We start from the raw sequence: 21,066 nt of genomic DNA on the forward strand, positions 1-21,066 counted from the left end.
AGCCTCATAGACACTCCATTGTGCCCCACAGCGCCGTATAGAACCCCATAGTGCCCCATAGACACCCCATAGTGCCCCATAGACACCCCATAGAGACCCACTGAACCTCATACAGACCCCATAGCGCCCCATAGAGACCCCATTCTTCCGCATCGAGCCCCATAGCGCCCCATTGAGACCCCATAGTGCCCCATAGAGACCCATAGCAACCCCATAGGAACACAAAAATACACCTTAGAGCCCCATAGACATTCCATAGGCACCACATAGTGACACATAGTGCCCCATAGGGGCCCTAAGAGACCCCATAGCACCCCATCACTACTCCATAGTGCGCCATAGCAGCCCATGGAGCCTCATAGACACTCCATTGTGCCCCACAGCACCCCATTGCACCACATAGTGCCCCATAGACACCACATAAGGACCTATATCCGCCCGATAGAGCCCAATAGAACCCCATAGACACCCCATATCACCCCATAGTGCCCCGTAGACACCCCATAGAGCCCCATAGAGACCCACTGAACCCCATACAGACCCCATAGAGCCCCATAGACATCCCATAGTGCCCCATAGGGACCCCATAGCGCCCCATAGAACCCCATAGAGCCCCATAGACACCCCACTCTCAGTCTGCCCCCCAGTTTGGTTTCTCTCTCTGCTTCCTCCTGAAGCAGGAACATGGCAGCACAAGGCAGGCCCAGTGGCAAGGAGGCAGCCTGGTTAAAGCATAGAGTAAATGCAATAGTTCAGGCTCCCTGCACTCCAACTGCTTGCTGGTGGCTGTAACCATCCCACGTGCTCAGTGCCAGCAGGGCAAAGATTAACGATTATTAAAGGAAAGCAGCCTTTTGCTCTATCACGGCTTTTGAAAGCACATAACCAGCACACCTGTCTTCTTTCATGGGCAGATGCAGCTGAAATGTTGCTCTTAGCAACAGCCGGACCACTGGAGGCGAATGCAGCCGATTCCCAAGGCAACCTCAACAACAAACCTCTGGGAAGATCCCTGCGGGTGGAAATGGAGGGGCGCAGAAAGGCAGCAATGATCAAGTGCAGCGCCTGCGAGCCATTGGCATCAAGCAGAAGAAGAGCAGGGGTTTTGTAGCTCCTCATTCAGGCTTTTTGCAGATTTAATCTCTGGAATACTGTTGTGCATTGCCTGCTCCTCCTGCCCAGACCCCCATATCCACCCCACAGCCCCTCATATCCACCACACAGCCCCTCATATCCACCACACAGCCCCTCATATCTACCCCACAGCCCCTCATATCCACCTCGCAGCCCCTCATATCCACCCCACAGCCCCTCATATCCACCCCATGGCTCCTCATATCCACCCCACAGCCCCTCATATCCACCTCACAGCCCCTCATATCCGTTCCACAGCCCCTCATATCCACCTCCCAGCCCCTCATATCCACCGCACAGCCCCTCATATCCACCGCACAGCCCCTCATATCCACCCCACAGCCCCTCATATCCACCCCACAGCCCCTCATATCCCCCTCACAGCCCTTCATATCCACCTCACAGCCCCTCATATCCACCCCACAGCCCCTCATATCCACCCCATAGCCCCTCATACCCACCCCATAGATCCCATATTCTTCTCTCACCCTGCTATTGCTCTGATGAGGATTGCTGCTGGCTTTGCTGCCATAATCTCACATTGGGGTGTTGATCCCAGCGTGCTGCCAGCTCCGTGCCCCTGCCTGCTTCATGTAACCCTGCAGCCATTTCCCCAGCACACAGCAGCAATGCCATGAGATGAGGAAGGTGTCTGCAGACCCTATTAGTGCCCTGTAAGGGGCTGTGTGCTTTGCTCAGAGCAGCCAGGCCTAAAGTTGGAAATGAAAAGGTTGGCTGTTTGCTATTAAAAGAGGCTTTAAGGCAGGATGAGAACTTTCTGCCAGGCTAAAAGCAGTATCACAAAGCACTGATATGTGACTGCAAAGAAAGACCATTTTAATCACAGAATCACAGAATGACCCGGGTTAGAAGGGACCTCAAGGATCATGTAGTTCCAACCCCCTGCCCAGCAGGGCCACCAAACATACACCTTTACTAGATCAGGTTGCCCAGGAGACCCCATAGATGCCCATAGAGACCCCATAGACCCCATAGATTCCCATAGAGACCCCATAGACCCCATAGACACCCCATAGATCCCCATAGAGACCCCATAGATCCCCATAGAGACCCCATAGATCCCCACAGAGACCCCATAGACCCCCATAGAGACCCCATAGACCCCCATAGAGACCCCATAGACCCCATAGATCCCCCATAGACCCCCATAGATACCCACAGAGACCCCATAGACCCCATAGACCCTCATGGAGACCCATAGAGACCCCATAGACCCTCATGGAGACCCATAGAGACCCCATAGACCCCATAGATCCCCATAGAGACCCCATAGATCCTCATAGAGACCCCATAGATCCCCACAGAGACCCCATAGACCCCCATAGAGACCCCATAGATCCCCATAGACCCCATAGACCCCCATAGAGACCCCATAGATCAGGTTGCCCATGGCCCCGTCCAACCTGGCCTTGAACACCTCCAAGGACGGGGCATCCACAACCTCCCTGTGCAGCCTGTCCCAGGCCCTAACCACTCTCCTAGTGAAGAACTTCCCCCTGACATCCAACCTAAATCTTCCCTCTTTTCACTTAAAACCATTTCCCCGTGTTTTTTCAGCCCTTTCCAATACTTTACTCCCCTCCTGGGAGTAAGTTCCCTTCATTTTAATGCAAGGCTAAAATGAAGCTTGAATAGGGGCCGGCCACCTGCCGCCGAGCAGCGCCGGGATTCGAACCCTCAACCTCCTGCTCTCCACCTCCTCACCACGCGGGGGCGCCCTCCCCACCGCGCCGTGTGTGTGCTCCTAAGCCACGCCCCCCAGCCAATCCGGCGTCTCGACGCGCGGTGACGTATGAGTGCGTCACGGCCGCGCTGACGTCACTCCGCCCGCCCCTCGGGGTTGCCATGGCGCCCGCCCCCCCCCCCCCCGCGGATGAGCTCACGCGGTGCCGCAGCCCCGAGGGGGGGGGTTTGCTCCTCGCTACAAGATGGCGGCGGCGGCTGCAGCGGCGGCGGCGAGCGGAGTGGGGGGGCCCCCTCCGGCTCCACGGCTGCCCCCGGCCCCGCCGCCCCCCAGACCCCCGGGACCGGCTCGCATCGGTTATTACGAGATCGAACGAACCATCGGTAAAGGCAACTTCGCCGTCGTCAAGCTGGCCACGCACCTGGTGACCCGGGCCAAGGTGAGGGGCCCGCTCCGGCTGTTTGACGAGCCGACTCCTCATGTCGGCCTGAGCCGTATCGAGGTGCCGCTGTGGGAGCTCGGAGATGGGCCGGGAACAGCGGCCTTGAGCCGGGGAGAGCGGCCGGAGCTGGGCCGGAGCCGTCCCCGTGGGTGCGGGCCGCAGCCGGGCCCGGCGGTGCTGTCGGTGCTGTCGGTGCTGTCATATGGCCGCGCTGCCTCCGTTGGGTTGATGGTTTGTAGGGCTGGGGGCAGCTCGGTGCTGCTGGCAGCGATGCCGAAGCGTTCTTTATCCCCCCATTGGTTTCTAAGGGAGCTCTATGGGAGGTGGTGAGGAGCGGGCAGGTCACTCTGCTGTCCTGCTATTAGCTGCTGTGTTAGCGACTTGAAGTGCTGTATGTGGAGGCTGTGGCTGTCATGTTTGAGTTGCCGTCTGATTTTGGGGAGTTACGGTGTGATTTATGGGACTATTTCAACGTGAAGTTGTTTCTGTGGTGATCTGTCCGTCTTTTTCCGAGGTAACTGCATGAAATTCATTGCAGGGGCTGTTTAGATGTATTGCTAAACATCTGCTCGACCTTTCTTTACAGAACTGTGATACATTTGTATATATCACATAAGTTAATGTCAGTTTCAAATTCTAGATGCTACAATTTAACCTGCAGCTCAGCTACTGTTGCCCTTGCACAGAGCTCAGTCGCTTTATTTTTTCCATCACGAAGCTGAATTTTCCTGCTAGAAGCAGTGGAGGCAGCAGCTTGGATGCTTCAAACGCAGAAGGCTTCTCTTCTTAAAGAGATCAGTCCTTTGGCTACAAGGTACATTAATGGATGCAGCCCTCCTTGTTGAGTCAAGGCTTCTCTTGAGTGATATTAGTTTGCAAGTACTGAAGCAGAGCCTGTCTTGCATTCAGTTTGCCCCTTTATTTTTCCTTCTGAAGGATGGCAAAATACACACAACCTTAGATTAGGAAGCCGTGTTCTAAATGGACAGGGGCTGAAGTTAACTTTGATGCTTTATTTATTGAACAAGATATAAAAGTGGAATGGCCATTTGTGAAGGAGCTTTGCTAAACAGCAGCTTACTGGTGCTTGCAGCTTTGCAGCTAGGGAAGATGGTTTGTTTGCTTTAGGAAGCAGCACAGCTGTTGGCAGGGTGGGATGTAGGTGTAGTTGCTGCTATCACCTGGCTGCTGGAGTGTGTGCCTTGAAATTGCCTTCAGCTGAGTGGAGGAGATGAACACAGTCATGTTGAGGGAAATACCTGCATTGAGAACAGCTGGGATCTGTTGGCTGGGTGAGTGGCAGGGCTGGGAAGGCTGAGGTTGAACAGCCAGGAGCTGAAACTTGACCTGGAAGCTTTCTTAACTCTGAGGTCGGGTTTCCTTTAAAATCCCACCCTGCCAAGCAAATGGGCTCTTTTTTGCCTGCAAATCCCCAGTGCTGTTATTTCAGTACTTCTCCTTCTCTGCAGGCGCTGTCATTGCTGACTCCAGGAGAGGAGTGAGGAAGGAGGGGAGAGTTATTTGCTTCAAGCTCTGGGATTCTTGAGGTTAGATGGGAGGTGCTGATGTAAAATACCCTGAAAAGGGCAAATGTGTATGGGAAATATGCAGTGGGAATAGAAAACAGCCCGGTAGTATCCCTGTAGTACTTGAAATAGTTTGGCTTAATGGAATGACTGAAGAGAAAGTAAAGACTTGGTCAAATGGTTCCATTTGTGATCTGAAAGAATCCTTTGAACACACTACGTAAATGTAGTACAATAGTTGAGTGTGCTGGCAACCCCTTCCAGAGATGGTTTCTTCCAGTAGTAGTTGCATAGAAGAATCAAGCAGCGTTCAAATATAGCCATCAAATCCCTGCACAAACTTGACCCTGTGTCATGTTCTCTTAGAGAAAAGCTGGTTTGCTCATCATGGCTGCTGCTTGGGAACCATGCTCTTCTGTTTCAAAGGGAAATCCAGTGTGAATGTCTATCCTCATTTGAAAGGTAGTGTGCCCTGTCTTTTTATGTGACTATGAAGGGGAAATTAATAGCTTGGAAGGCTTATGTTCATTGCTGCTCACGAATGTAAAAGGTAGCCTGACTATTGATAAGGATTGGGAATCTGTTTTCCTTTCCTATGGATGTTTGCCAAGTCAAGCGGACTTTGATGTGACATGAAGATAACAGCGTGGGCATTCCTGGCTTGTGTCCCCTTTTACCTAAAAAAGGATGGTTTGGTGCCCATTCTTGTGTTAAAGGATTAGATTTTCTTGGCTGTTTTGTACTTAAAGGACTGCATTTATTTCCAGACTTATGCTGTGTGCTCCTGGCTCTGATGGTCTGGCACATCTTGCTGACACAGAACATTGCAGTTTACATATAACTGGATTTCACAAGTTGAATGTGGGTCAACAGTGCTGGGGACAGTAACGAAAGGGAATGTTAATCATCCTAAAGGGCAGGAAGCCTGTATTCATAATTGTATTTGCTGGAACTAATGAAATAGAAAGGAACAGTCGACAATTTATGTGTTAACCAAGCCAGCAATTTATACTCAGTCCCTGGTTGTGCAGACTTAGAGTCCTATACTCTGTAAGAGTCCTATTAAGGAACTGGGGCTGGTTCCTCTGACTGTGATTAGTTGAGCACCTGTGGGTCTCATGCTGCATCTCTTGTTCTGGGCACTGTGTGTGGCTGGAATGCAATGGACATCAGAGTTCACAAGCCTGAAAGAATGTGGCAACCTCCCAAGTCCAGCCACCTTCTTGCTGTCCAGCCTTACCTTCTTGCAAGCTCACTGTCCACTTATTTTTTAGTTCCTCTGAGCTGAGTTTTGTTTTTCTATCCTTTTAAGGAGCTGAGCCTTTTTTGGAGGTAGGAGATGTCTCTGCTTTAACCAAGGGAGGACGATCCCTTCTGGAAGAGCTGGCTTTGATTCTGTGGTTTGTGTTCAGAAGAATTGAGAGCCAATGGTGAAAATGTCGCACTGAGTTCTTAGAGGTGGGCACTGTGACACTTAAAAGCAGGCTAAAATCCAGCTGGGGTACTGTCATGGTTTTGAGGCTCTGGAAGATGTTTGGCCCCGACTGATGTGCTTTGGTTGCTGTACATAGGAGCCTTTAGAAGGCGCCTTGGTTTGTCTGGATTTGTTTCCTTGAGATGAGTGCAGAGCTGCTGGCGGACCAGTCACTGGAAAAGTCTTGGCTGCTGCTTGTTCTCCTGCTCTTCCTTACCTTTGGCATGCAGCACCAGGGCATGTGACTACGGGATAACCACGGATCATCAGTGTTCAGAGCGTGATAATCCAAGCAGTCTGTGTGCCCCAATGCTGTGGTCCGTTCTTGTGTCAGAGGGGAATTATTTGATACTGGTGCTGTTTGTTTCATAATGAGCCATGCAAAGGCCTCGTAAGGTGACCTTTTTCAGTTGTTTTCCTCTGCTTTTTCGGTATTTGCTGGTGCATTGTCTGCCCTGCTTCTTATTTCTCTTGGCCATAAGAAAAGCCAATAGCTGTAATTACTAATTCCTCCGGCATCTATTATAATACTGCTCACATGGCCTTTTGTTCTCATCGTTTGTATGCTGCAAGAGAGTTGTGTTTTAGTTCTCATTTAGTGGAGAGGTTTAGTAAAAGCCTAAGAGCCAGGAATGGTCTTAGGTTGAGCATAGTTGCTGCAGTGGGGATAACAGAGAATATTTATGAAACCCCACAGAGGTATTAACTGTATCAACTACAAGCAGAAATAGAGACATTACATGTTTCATTAAAACATTTTTCTTGCTGTAGGAAATAACATATGGTTACCAAGAGATTAATGTGAGAGCATGGTTAAATTTGAGACCAGGATTCTTCTTGATGAGTGTAACAGTGCAGCAGCTCAGACGGAGTACCAGCTAACAGCAGCACTGCTCCTGCAGGGTGAGCAGACAGCCACAGAACCTGCCCTGTGTTCAGCCTTCTCTGGTGAGGGAGCAGCCCGGCTAGGTAAGGTAATTAGTGCTTTTGTGCTGTGTCAGTGGTAGCTTAATTGGGGGCTGAGGGGGCTATGTACTTGCTATCTCTTCAGCACTGCAGCCTCCCACCTTCTGCACAGGAGCTCTTCCTCTTCAACATTTGTTGTCGTGAAGCTCTGGATCTGCTGCTGAGCTGCAGGAGCAGATTAATGCCCATCGATGGAGCTTGGTACCCCAGGGCAGGGACAGAAATAGCCCTTGGGGGGAGAATGGCTGCTGCTGAAGAGGAGTGGGAAGAGGAACAGCTATGACATAAAAATGGATTTGTGTGTCTTTTCTTAGTACGTGTCTTGAAAAGGTTTTGTGAATGACGTGGAGGATGAATTAGATGTTCTCATTTGTGTTTGAAGGAGGAATCCTGTTAGAAGAGAATACAGAGATCACAGTGTGCTGCTCTGTACCGGACTCCTTGGGCACTGGATATTTTCAAAGATAAGCAGCAACTCAGCTCCTTCCTCCTCTCTACATGATCACATTGTGTTATACATCAGCCTCATACAATTGCCATTGAATATATGCTAGCCCAAGAAGAGCGGTCCTTCTAGCTCCTGATAGAATAACTGTGCCAAGACAGTTTCCTGCCCCACCATGAAAGTAAAGCTTTAGGAAGGTGCTCCAAGGTTGCCAGGGTAGTAGAGGCTTAAATTAGCAATTGAAATTCCCCCTGACTGAAGAGAAATATATGTGAATTCTGCCATCCCATGGGCAGCTCTGCTGTCCTCTGTCTGCATGGCACTGATTGTAGGCATCAAGGGTTAAATGGGATCAAGTGTCCCTTTGGAGCCTGTGTGGGTCTAACTCACTTATTGCAGACAGAGCTTTCCTGCTGATCTTAGTCCAGAGGTTTATTATGCTGCATTAACACTTAAATGAAGAAACCACTGAAGGCTGATTCATTGTTAGTCATTATGCATCTCTTTTCTAGTAATTCTGACCCCGAGTCTCTGCAGTTGAGGCTAAACCTCACCCTCTCTGTTAAATGGCCATCAAAGGGGGTTCCATAAAAAGAGAATTATGTGGCTTCAGCCAAGTTTCAAAGTAGTCGAATCATACAAACCCACACAAACAAACTCCCACACCCAGTGGAACTGACACGCTGCACCCAAAAATAGCGCAGCATTTGGCTGTGTGGGGGGTGGGGGGAGATGAGCTGAGCTCGGCTTCACGAGTCAGCAGCATCTGGGGGACAGCAGGTATCTGGTCTGCATGCATCCGAACCCAGGTGGGTCCTACTGACAGCCACCAGCTCTCCCATGGTGTTCTATGGCATCCCTGATGTCTTAGAATCATGGAGTATCCCAAGCTGGAAGGGGACCTACATGGATCATTGGAGTGCAGCTGCTTGAAGTGTTTGGTAGATGTAGGCATCCCAATGACACTGAAACACTGCTGTTGCTTCAGGTTATCCCAGCAACCTCATTATCCAGTACTGAGAATGTTAGCAGGTTGGCTAGATGAAGTTCAGGGATGCCATAATGTTGAAGAAGTAGAGAAAAGGCTTCATTCTTGCCCACTACAAGTTGGTTTGTAGTGACTGCCATTCCTCCTTGGATAGTGCACAGCTAACTGGGAAGCAGGCTGAGTTCTGTGCTTTGGTTATTGATACAACCTGGTTGTATTGCTCATGAAGCCAGAGCACAGACTTTCCTATCGAAAGCTTTGGGTCGCTGGATGTTTGGTATGAAATTAGAGGTATCAGTGCAAATGTTGATTTAGTTGGAGTGTATGAAGGTCATGAGGTATCGCGTTGTGCAAAGTGACTGCTTTGTGCTGCGAGGTGACTGGCCTTTGTTCTGCTGTTGTGTAACTCAGGTGATGTCTTTATTGACAGCCACGTGCAATGGGTTTTCATTGTCGTTCAGTAGCTCCTTGGTGCTTGTTGATATTTGGCTTCCAGTGTGGTTGTTTTTACATCTGAGCTGCTTTGCAAAGTGTAAGATGGTTTAATAAATAAATAAAAAACAACAACCACAACAAAAAAAAAACCAACAAGTTTTCCTTTGTGTTCAGCTGTTTTATAATCCAAGAAACAGAACACAGTGCTGGTGGAGGAGAAGGAAACCTCAGTCACTGGCTGTGGGGTTTGTTGCTGTGTAGGTGCTGGGTGCCCACTGCCCTGGACAATGTGCAACTCATGGCTGCTGAGTTACATGGGGAAGCCTTTGCTTAGTCAGAACCAGATATGAAGACTTTCTCAGCCAAGCTGGGACTCGCATCACACAGTAAAAAGACGAGTGAGGACTGACTGTGGGTATTTTCCCACTCAGGAAGCACATCTGTAGTTTGAGTCATTTAGTAGATGGGGGCCCTGATGGGACACAGTGTGGAATTATAGCGGTGGTTGGACTGTGCGTCCCTTTGCTTTTTCAGAGACCTGGAAAACCTGAGTTTCCTCCTCATACCTTGTTTTGAGCAGAGCCACGTTTTGTGTTGTAGATCAAAGCTGTGTTGTTTCAGCATTTTCTCCAAAACAACCACGTAAGCTGCAAACACTGCACATAGAAATGTGAATCCATGAGCAATTCCTGGGTCAGAAAGCTGCCTTCAGTGGAAGGGGTTGGTAAGGTGACAGTGAACTGGGGGACTTGGCACTAGGGAATAGGAGAGAGTTGTGCTGATTTGGTTCCTAGCTCAGCACAGCACCTGGCTTCCTTCTAATGGCTGCAGTGGACCGGAATGTTTTCTAAATGCCCAACAGACTGTTTACCTTTCCTTGATAATTGCTTCTAAATAACAGAACAGTTGTAAGGCTGCTTTGTAGGGCAGGGCACAGCTTAGCTGTTTGATTCTTGGGCTCCCTTGGATCTCCAAGCAGGCCACGGGGTTGCATTAACACCACATCACTTTCTGATGGTGTGATGTGCGTCTGTTGGTGTAGTTTCATTTTGGGGAAGGTCTGTCGTTCATGTTTGCTGCTGAATGAGCTGGTTAAAGTTATGGTTATGTTGGAGGTAGAGGAATTTCTCATTCAGTGCCTAAATCTTTGGTGCTTAGGTGCTCTGACAGAAGCCAATATCTGTTAGTGTCATGCAAGTTCCTTTTGATTGCACTGCTGTCCATACACAAGTGGTACAAGATAAGTTTGCTCACAATTGCCACACTTTGATTGGAGTGATGCAAGCAAATCAGACATTAAATGGTACCGTGTGGCTGGGAAGAGCTCTCCTTTAGCTGCGTACTGTGCCATGCAGTGCAGCGTGTCCTGGTGACCAGGGCAGTGTGTCCCAGCAGGGAAATGCCGCTTCCTGCCGGATTTGCATCACAAACCCCTAGTCAGCACTTTGGGTTTGGTTCATAGGGTGCCCCGGCTTGTTGGAGTGAGTCAGAATTCAAATAATCACCCAGCAAACGTGCTTGTCCAAACAAGAGGTGCTGCGCAGAGCCACCCAGGCAGGCTATTTTAAAGCAGCTTATGTATCTCCGAGGTAAACAGCCAAAAGCTTTTTTTGCTTTGCCACATGTAGATCTTGAAACTCGAAAACCTGTTGCATTAGTGCTGGTGATAAGACCGTTTCTTGTTGCCTGAAACAAAGCTTGCTTCCTACCCTCCTAATTCAGATCATATCAAGTTGGTTGGGAATGAGATTTGGGCCGTGTGGATGAGTTTTCCTTATTGCATCCCCAAACAAAGGGAAAACCTTTGCAAAACCTCTATTGGTGTGTGTCTTCTCACCAGTGTAAAACTCAGCTGGGCACCCATGTTAGTGCCCACATTCAGCGTGTAAAATGTTGAGTTTATTAAAGTGGGAAGATCATCTTGCAATTAAAATAGCAATTAAGACAGCTACTCTTTTTTTGATAGTTTTTTTCCTGTTATGTATATTTGGAGATCTTGAACTGCAAGTCCAAGCTGCAGCTTGTCTTGGTCCTTTGGTTTCAGTTTGGCTTTGTGCACAAAAGTGTACGAGTGGCTCTGCAAGAATGGCATGTGTTATTGGAAGGGCTTTACTTGTGCTTAGCTGTGTCTTCAGCAGAGGGTTTTCGGACTCCTTTACCAACCTGCCATGCTAATTCATAGCTTGAGTAAGAGCAATTTATGATGTGTGGCTTCAGTGAGTCACCTGATATGAGGCAGCTGTCAACCACATTGACTTGAACGCGTTCCAAAAACCCTGTGCAAAACATTGGGAAATAAACCTTACCGATGTTATCCAGAGCGAGGGCACCTCCTTAGATTGCACGGCTGGGGCTCAGCCATCTAAGCAGTGCTGCTGTTGCTTGTGAAACCGTTAGAAACCTGTGGGGAAAGCAGTGCTTCAGCTCTGGGCTGCCTCCTGCTGTGGCTGCACTGCAGCCAGTGGTTCCTCCCAGAGGTGCCCTCCAGGCTACAGAGGAGCTGATTGATGACCACTGCTGTGACAACCAAGTTCTTTATTCGGCTCTGTTGTTCTTGTGTTGCTACTAAGCATTAAGAAGCGAGCTAATACTAAGTATTAAGAAGTTTTCTGGCTCTGCTGCTGGGTAGAAAGCCTTGCGGGACACTGTTTTGGCTTTGGATAGTGTTTGTGTTTGCAATGGGCTCCTTTGTCCTTGGGCTCTGGGTGCCTGTGCCTGGTATCAGCGTTCCCTTGCCCCTTGTTGGCAGATTGGAAGCCAAGTGTCTACACAGTTCAGCGCAGTGGCTTGCTGTCGACAGCAGTGCTTTTGGAGCAGTTGGTGGTTATATGAAGTGAGCAATGTCCGACTTTGGGTTTTCTTCTGTCTCCAATGCAGTGTAAACTTATGGGACCAAGTGTCACTTGATAACAATTGCTCTGTTGTGTTGCTACTTTGTACAACCTGTGGGCCAAAGAGAAGAGTGGGGTGTTTGTGTCCTTTGGGTGTTTACAAACTTGCAGATGGTGCATCTGAGGGGAGGTGGAGGAAGGCGACTCAAGGTGAATGAATGACACAGGGTGAGCACTCCAGCTGGAACACTTACAGCTTGCTCCAGGTGTGACACAGCTGCTAGGAAGGTCTGCACAGGTGAACTGGAAAAGGAACTTGGGTGATATGAGAGCAAGGAAGAAGGTAAAGAGCATAAATATATCCTCGTCCATTTATCTGTGTGTGCTGTTCGTAGACGTTACCATTTATCAATTGGTTCCCCAGCTGTGTGCTGTGATGTGCCTAGAAGTGCTCTGAGGAGCGATGCCAAGTGCAGTGGTTTGGAAGTCGGGCTGACTGACACCTCTGGCAACTAGCTCAAGATCAGCAGGAGCAGATACAAGATACTCGGTTGCTGTTCAAGCTGATAGTGCCAGAGAAATATTTAGCACATAGGTGACACTTTTAATCTTTAAAGCACTTCATAAACATTGGCTAATCCCACAGCACAGTTCTTGGTTGGCAACCTGTCTGTGTTCATTGAGGAAAACAAGGCTGGAGGACTGTGTGAAGCAGCAACACAACTTGGGCTTGATTTTTGTCTGAGGGTGTGTAACTCAGGTACTGGATGCATTGCAGCGTGTCCCTGGGTGGCTGCTTCAAGCTGATGGAGCAGTGCAGAGCTCCATTGGCCCTCGGTGTGAGCATGAGTGACCAACACGATGATAACTTCAGACGTCAGCAGTTTGTTTTTTAGGAGGCAGTTGGCTGCCAGCTTTTGAGTAACTTCTGAGAAGACGCCCAGTGTAACAGTGCACTTGTTTGTTGGCACGGCCACAAGTCAGCCTTTGAATCACTCGCTCCGTGCTGGATGCCTGCTGGTGCCTATGGAGTCAGACTGCCCACACTTCCCTTCCTCCTCAGCCCTGGAAGGCTTCTAGTTGTCCAGGGCTGCAAGCTTAACTGCAGGAGAGATTGCATGAGAGTCAAGCTGAGACTTCATTTTAGTAAGGATTACAGCCAAAGTTCCTGTAAGCTCTTGCTCTGAGCAGCTGTGATACAGAAATTCATGTAGGCTGGAATTTAGTCTTTCAGCACGCTGCACTGCGCACCTGTGATGCACTTTAGATCCACACCTGATAAAAAGCAGATTAGAAGTGTAATTAGAAGTCATCGGAGAAGTGCTTTGAAACCACTAACATAGTTTTAGACAATGTGTCCTTCGTTTCATGGCTGTGGAAAGCAGTTTCTCGGAGTCCACACTGTAAGCAATGCAGGGGATGGGTGGCAGTACCTGCTGTCAGTGTTGTCTGCACCACTGCTTCATTGGCTTCAGCTTTCAAATTGCCAACCAGCAACATGTAATAGCTGTGTGGAAGTGTTACTGCTTCGGTTAACCTTATTTAGAAGATACTGATTTCCTTCTTGGTCACCTGTCTTGCCCTCCTTCCTTATCCTTACACCATTGTTTCACTTCCCATCTCCTTCTGAAGGCATCAGGTTTGCTGTGATGTGACATGTGGTGTCAAACCTGCTTCTGTTTCAAAGCACTTGAGTAGCCAGGGCTGTGTTTTACAAAGATTTAATGCTGAGCACTTGGTGTAAGTGGAAACAGCTTGAACTTCGAATTATACTTTCAGTGGATTCAATGTAAGGGTTTGACTCTTGTCTTAGGAACAGGTATAAGGATAAATCTGGGACCATGTTGGCAAGAATGGTTACTTTTAAGGTCTAGAGATGGGTGTTAATTTCTTTCCTGTAAATGAAACTCTTTAAGCTCTTTGCTGAAGGTGATGACCTCCAGTAATAGGAACTAGGTGGCAGTGGACGATTTGCTGGTGGTCCTTGTAAGGTGGCCCCGCTATACCCCATGTGGGGCTGTGTAGTAGCCAAAGGGAAGCAATTCAACGGAGGCACTTACTGCAGTGATAAATATTTCATAAAGGCAGTGGCCCATACCAGTATTTGTCTAAGCTGATGAGCCTTGTCCTTTACTTTTCCAGAGCGCCTCAGATTATCCTGGGAACTTACTGTTGCATGGCGAGAGCTGTGCTTGCACAGCTGCTCTGTGCAAGGAGCCCAGCTGCCAGGGCTGGCCCCTCAATCAGTCCAGGCCCCCATCCCTGCAGTCACAGTGTCTGAGCCCATCTCTGCCTGTTGAGCTGCCCTATGTGTCACCCAGCTGCTCTGGTGGCTGAATGTGGGGCTGCGGAGCTGCTTCTTACTGTGCCTACTTAATGATTTATCTTCAGTTGGGTTTCTTTGGCTCTAATGTATTAATTTTTCCATAGATAGCAGAGCTCTAGGCTTAAAAACTTGGGGTGGGAAAGCTACTTACTGCTTCAGAGAGCTCCTAAATCCCTCAGCTTTTTATTGTATTCATCTTGCCAATTTTGGGTTATCTTCATTTCCTCCTCCCCCTAAATGAGATAGAAGGAAATGTGCTGGAGAAGTGCCTCATCCTGACAGGCTGAATGGTTCTGGAGGCCAGCTCACAGATAACTTGGTTAAAGCAGTAGCCCAGGGGAAATTTGCTGGGGGGGTAGCTTTGAGTGACAGCATGTTGCACGGCTTACTCTAAGGCTGGTGGCTTTCTCCTGCATTAATGGAAACCTGAGGAGTTCCAGATGTTGTAAGCCATGGGAATGTTCCTGTAGCTTGTAAAGCTGCTGAGTCACAGCCTCCTTCTTGGGTGATCTTTGAGGTGCATGAAAACCCAGGTTGCGGCCTGGGCTGGAGCTGCTTTTGATTTCCTCCAAGGAGAAAGATTGGACTTGTGCTGCTGAACAGCTTTGCTCAGCATCTCGCTCTCATGAGAAGAGCAAACCTGGACCTGGGGCAGGTGAGTGCTTGTGGTGTCTGCTCCAGCCTGGAGCCTGCCTGCAGTGGGTGAGCTGGCCCTGAGGCAGACACCAGTGCCAGCAGGGAGAGAAGGGAGCTGTGAGATGATGCTGGTGGGGACAGCAAGGTGAGCTGTCTCACTGGGGCCACGACTCCATCTTCTGAGAGTGCCCCGACTGCTGTGCTGCAGGCTAATGAGGGAGGGGATGCTCTGCCTCTCCTATTGAAACTGGGGTGCTGTGTAGGAAGGAACGTAAGATTTGTATCATCAAAGACCGAAAGCAAGAGGGAACATGATTTTGTAGCCTAGTGATGAGGGAACTCCCCTGGGAGGGGAGAGGCATCAGCTTCCATCTGTGCTCCAGGGACTGTTTATGTATTTTGCGTTGAGAATTGTTGGATAAAGCACATTCAGAGCTGCTCTTACTGAGAAGCCAAGTTTCTGAGGGATAATTTGGAAGCGAGGTTGGATAGTTAACTGTATTTCACTGCCACTGTGGTTGCTGCACTCAGTGCATCTGCTTCACCTATTGTTCTTAGGGCAGGATGGGACTCTGCTTATTTACAGGGGGTTCACAAGCAGTTGAGTTACTGTAGCTTAGTGTATTATTCCACTGTTTACCAGCCTTCTGCAAGGAAAATATGTGTGAGTTTGGCCTCCTTCAGGTGGTTGAGGTAGCTGGGTGTCAGACAGCTTTTTCCAGAAGCTGAGGTGGTTATTGGGAGCCATGAGCTGACAGAGGACCCAGTTGTGTTTTGATCTCAGCATTGAGAAGCTTCATTTCTAGCTCAGTTCTTAGGTATCTAAATTGCTTAATGAAAGAGTATTATGAAAAACTAACAAGTTAGGAAGCACGGCTTCCAGTAAAGCTTCAACCACAAGAGGTTTATCAAAACCTTGGGGGTGGGGGAGAATCCTATTGTGTGTTTACTAGTAAAGAAACCAAAATACGATGCACAGAACATCTTTTTGTTCTTTCAGGTTTGTAAAAGGTAGAAGGGAATCCAGGTGAGTTGCACAGAACCAACTGCTTCTATCAGGAGCAGAAGCTCCATGGGCGTAGGTGCCTAAAACAAGCCTAGTCCTGCAACATTTTGTTTAGATAAAAGATAGAGCGTTCAGTGGTAACCTGCAGTTATTTGAAAGTTCTCAGTAATGTAATGAGCCTTTTCTGTTTGGTTGGTGAGGGTATACTCAGTGACTTGTTATCCTCATGGAAGCAGGGTATATTGCAGCAGCAGAAGGTGCATAGGCTGATGGTGATGGTTGCAGTGTTGTATTGCTGCCTCATATAGGGCTCCTGACTGCTTGGCCTGCAGGCTGCTATGGCCCTTACTTGTCATAGCAAGGTGGTTCTGATCCAGTTTGTTCTTTGCAGACACTGGAGAACTGGGCACTGTTTCCATACCACTGGCAGGTTGATGGACAGGGAAGCTGTTCTGTTTGATTGTGTTTTTGTCTGTGCAGGGAGTGATGTTTTAATAGCAAATACCAGTCACCAATAAGGCTATCAGCTCATGCAAAAGAGGAAGGGTCTGAGCTTTATATAACCAAATCTGTTCGCTCAAAGGCTTTTCAGAAACAAATTTTGTGACTGTGCTAGAGGCTAATTACAGCAATATATATGCTGGCATTCTGTAGGGAATCAGAGTATCTTTGGATCTATCCATATGCTCCTCACTGCACTGCTTTTCAACAGACCTGAAGGCAGTTGAGGGCTTTGAGAAGGGTGTGTGTGGCACACGAGGGGTTCCAGCTCACCTCCCATCTGGGTGAGCTCAGTGCTTGGCTTCCAGACTGCCTGCAAGAGGATGGTGTAAGGGGGATGGCCTATGTGAGGCAGCAAGCTGCTTCTCTGCCCTTCCATACAGCACATAAATGGCGAAGGATCATCAAATCAAACTGGAATGGTGAACTTAAAAGCTCTTTGTGTAACTCCCTTTGCATAAACCCCTTTGTTAATGAGCAGTTTGTTTAGATAGCTGCCGAATAAACTCTAATCTGTATATCTGCATTTCTTGAGTATGGCTTTGGGAGCCTAGGAAAGCATGTGTGTGATGCAGAGTTTACACTGTTTTCAACTCAGGCTTACATTGTTTCTTCTCCTTCTTGTGTAAATGGAGCACTTCAGTTTGCTCTGAGGTGGGCGACTTCTAATGCTTCAGGGAGCGTGTGGATTTACCACCACAATACACATAACTTCAGATACAGTGAGAAAGGCCTCAAACGTTATCCACTTGGAGCCTCAATGGAGAGCAAGTGGCTGTATTGTGCTTCCCACATCTGGGAGGTTCGGATCTTGCTTTGTGCTTTCTCTGACTCTTACCTGGTTGTTTTGTGCTGCAGCTGATAAAGGTAATTGGTGCTGTTCATCCTCCTTTCTGCACACCTCTGCACTGATGTACAGCTGAAGCAGGGATGAGTAATGCTTTTTAAAGAAATGCTACCCTAACCTTTCTGTTGGATGCGTAGATTGAACGTTTTAATCTCTAGATTTTCCATTGCATTGGAATGACTGTACATTCCTATCAAGTGATTCATTCGATTAACATAACTTTCCTACAAACCAGAATATCTCTTCAGGCCCTTGGATGGGATCCCGAGTGCAAACGCAGGTACCTTGTAGTGAGCTGTGTGCTTCCCATGGCTGCACACAGACAGGTTGGAGTGTAAAGCCGTCCTCCTCACCCAGTGTGCTGAGTTCCCCCACATTCCATTGAAGTGACGTGGGAAAAGTTGTTTCTTTCTTCTTCCCCATAGGGACTCAGCAGAACTGTTTACCCTCCGCTCGCCAGCTTCACTTGGACAGGGGAAGCCACACAGTGAGAGGGGTGAAGGGGGATGGATGGCTGGAGCCTGAGACCAGGGGCTGTGGTGCCGGATCCCCATCTGGTCAGCTCTGCCTCCACCACGCTCCTGGTTGCTCTGCTTCCACAGCAGCTGTCAGTGCTTGGGTTGGGTTTGTGTGGGTTGGCTTCATCCCTAGGTGTGCTGTGTGTGTGGATCAGTGTCCTGCTGGTGGGAAGGACTGACTTCACAAGGTGCACGTGCCGGCCTTAACCGGTTGTGTCTCTCTCAGATGTCACTGTTACTTAATCTTGAAGACTCCACCATATTTCATAAGCGGGGAAAAGTTCTCTCTTCCCCTGGGGCTGCTGTTGCATTTAAGGAATGTTTGATGGATACTGGAATAGAAACTCCATTTTCCTTTTCTACCTGATTTATAGAGATTCGTGCCGATGTGGCTGAAGATCGTTTCTGGAAAGGCAAGTTCTCTCCACAAAGCTCTCCCACTCAGCACAACCCTCTGTGCCTGTGCCAGCTCTGCTCACCTCTCCCTTCTCCTGGTCTCTCTAGCAGGGCTGTGCCTGGCAAGCAGGGGCTGTTCCTGTGCTCGCTGTGCTGCCTGATGGGGAGCTCGGAGCCTTTCTGCACCCACAGGAAATTCTGTAAGATGCCTTTCATGCAGGGGCAGCAACATAGGTGTTTTTGTTGACAGATTTGGAAGTGGTTAGCTTATGCTAATGGATCTGGTTTGTGCTCTGCAGGCGAAGCTGAGTGAAACTAGCTGTGTGCATGGGCTGCACTTGTGTTCTGCAGCAGTAGGGTTGTGTAACTTTGCTTGGGAAAAGGGTCCTTTGGTTTCTTTTTAAGGCTTTGGGTGGAGACTTGTCATACTTTTGGCCCATCTCACAGTGAGGGTGACCTGCTGAAAGTGACACTTCTTAACGTTGAGCCTCCGAAATAAAACCAAATGTGTTTGACTCGGTCATGGAGGAGAAGTTGTATTTCTGCTCTTCTGCTCGTAAGTTGGACACCTGGGAAGGGAAAAACCCAGTGTGGAAATCAGTCTTCCTGGAAAGATCACAGCACGCTGTGTGCTGCAGGAGCAGCAATCCTGACCTGAAGCAAGGCTCTGTATCCAATGCAAGCATGCACTGGTGAGGCTGCTAAAAGCACGTTGGCTCCTGTGTGTTTGGGAATATAGCAAAACAAGGTTAAAAGATAACATTTAAGCACACACGGTGTTGTTTTCTTTCTGGTGGCTGACGTCTTCCTGCGCTGGTGCTGGGGCTGAATTGCCATAAGCAGAGGGTCTATTTTAGCACAATTATCTGATCTTAGCTGGTTGGGATTTTGATACTTGGTTTTAAATTTACTTGGACGCGTCTAAAGGGTCAGAGATTAGACTGTGTGGAAATACATTTGTTGGGATTTGTGAGGGTGGAGGTTAGAAGGGGAGGACTGGGGGCAGGGAGGAACAACGTGCTGCCTCAAAGGCTTCTTCAACAGCCTGCGTGTTTCTCGTGATCTCCTTCTCTTCCCAGGAGGGGAGATTACAGCTGAAATACAAACTCTCTGGGTTATCTGGCTTCGAGCACTGAGGCTGGTTTGGTGTTACCAGCATTGCAGTTGGTAAATAAGCTTTTATATATATTTATATCTGCATTTGAATAGAAAATAGCAGCCGGCCTTGCAGGATAGTGGCTCTGTTTTCTTGCTGGTATGGTTTAAATTGATAGAAATCTCATTTATCTGCTTCTGGTAATGTACGTCCCTGGAGAGCAAGGTCATCACGAATGATACAAATGAATGAATAGAGGAGATCGGAAATGTGATCTGAAATTCCTGCAGGCTCGCTCATCTTGCACCCTCCGTGTGTCAAGGGAGACTGTATTTACGTCACTGTGCCTTACATAAGGATCTATAATGTGATAGCTGCTGAGGTTGTGTGGGTCTTAGGAGGCTCTTGTTTAATTGGTTCAGTATGTGCTCAGCAGAGAGCTACATAGCACTTCTGTATGACTTTGCAGCTGCACGGAAAGATTTTGTATTATGGAACCTTTATGCAGCTCCTTTTTTTCCCCTCTTTAATATCATAATTTCTCTGATGTTGCAGCTGTTTCAGACTCCTTGGGCTTTTAGTGCATGCTAGAAATGCAAAACAGTGGAAGAGCTCAGTTAACTTGTAAATTAGCTACCCATGGCCAAGCAGTCAATATTTGGATAAAAGCTTGATATCAAAGGAACGTACTGTTTGGATTGCAGCACTTCTTCCATGCTTTCTTGTATGGCTGCCATAAACCTGCCTTGCTGAGGATCATTAAATTGCTTGTTAAATCAGCTTCCTACCTTCTCTGATTGTGCACTTCAGAAACAACGCTGTATCTTGTAATTGCATTAGCCAGAGTACATGTCACTGAATAAACAGGAACAAAGCAAGGTGTGAAGTCAAAAGTTTAAGGTTCTATGCTTGCTTATGAGTGGGGAGGTGTCTTGTTTTTTGCTTTCCTTTTTTTTTTTGGCAATTGAATTAAATCTTTCCAGGTTGATTAGAGCCATGGAAATGTGGTGGAAGCAAGTGCCCCATTCAGTGCCTATTACTGTTCTGAGAATGATCAAAGGAGGAGATGTGGGGAAAGGGATGCCTCGGAATGATCCAGATTGCTGCTCCAACCAGGCACTGCTGGCAAGTAGTGTGTGCTTAATTACTTGCAGGCTGTGTGGCACATGCAGTGCTCAGGTTACCTGAGCAACTGGGTGCTGCTTGGTCTCCAATAAGCAATGCACTGTGCGTGCTTTGCTTTGTGGCTGTGTCCTAATGGCAGCCAGCAAGGACCAAGTGAGCTTGTGTCCGCTCTGCGGGCAGCACTGTGCCTGACATTTATGTGGTGGTCTTGTGATGGTCCAGGTTTAGAAAGCAAGCAGCTTGTTTTCCTGGATGTGCCATCTGATACCCGTACAGTGTGAGCTCCCCACACAGCATATATTGCGAATGGGACAAGTGCTGAGCTGACTGCTGAGCTTCCAAATCCCCTGCATGCATGCAGAATAAGACTGACTACTCCTCCTGAAGCCCATCGCTGTCCCAGAGCCTGTGCAGTGATCTCCAGTCTCCATTTACAGCATCATACGTGCAAAAAAGAAGTGGTACATTCCAACCTCCTCCAGAGCTTTGCTCTGTCCTTTTGAAGACACTCATAGGGTAACTTTACCTGAGTGGCACTGGAGCAATAGCAGGGAGCCCTCTGTGTGGGCACAAGCTTTGTGCCAGCTGCTTAGGGAGAGATAGTATTTTACTCTGGGATTCCACAGTGATGTGGGCTATTGAAGTACACTGTGAGAGGGACAGACAGGG

The 21,066-nt window shown here is 48.4% G+C and overlaps 1 protein-coding gene across 9 annotated transcripts in view; it reads left to right on the forward strand.

Annotated features, from left to right (window-relative positions):
* The first annotated feature begins 3,028 nt into the window (after positions 1-3,028).
* Positions 3,029-21,066, forward strand: part of SIK3 (SIK family kinase 3) — a 66,186-nt gene continuing 48,148 nt past the window's right edge. For 4 of the 9 annotated variants that reach the window (XM_085525995.1, XM_085525997.1, XM_085525996.1 and 1 more), the window contains exon 1: positions 3,029-3,341. In XM_085525995.1, coding sequence (XP_085382121.1) covers positions 3,084-3,341 — 258 coding nt within the window. In that variant the 5' untranslated portion in view covers positions 3,029-3,083. Of the gene's footprint in view, positions 3,342-18,302; positions 18,377-21,066 lie in introns of those variants that run through there. The other 5 variants (XM_015883891.3, XM_015883890.3, XM_015883892.3 and 2 more) reach the window with 2 other exon arrangements.

This window comes from Coturnix japonica, chromosome 34, assembly GCF_054131305.1.
Source record: "Coturnix japonica strain WE chromosome 34, WE-NBRP24, whole genome shotgun sequence".
Classification (NCBI taxonomy): domain Eukaryota; kingdom Metazoa; phylum Chordata; class Aves; order Galliformes; family Phasianidae; genus Coturnix; species Coturnix japonica.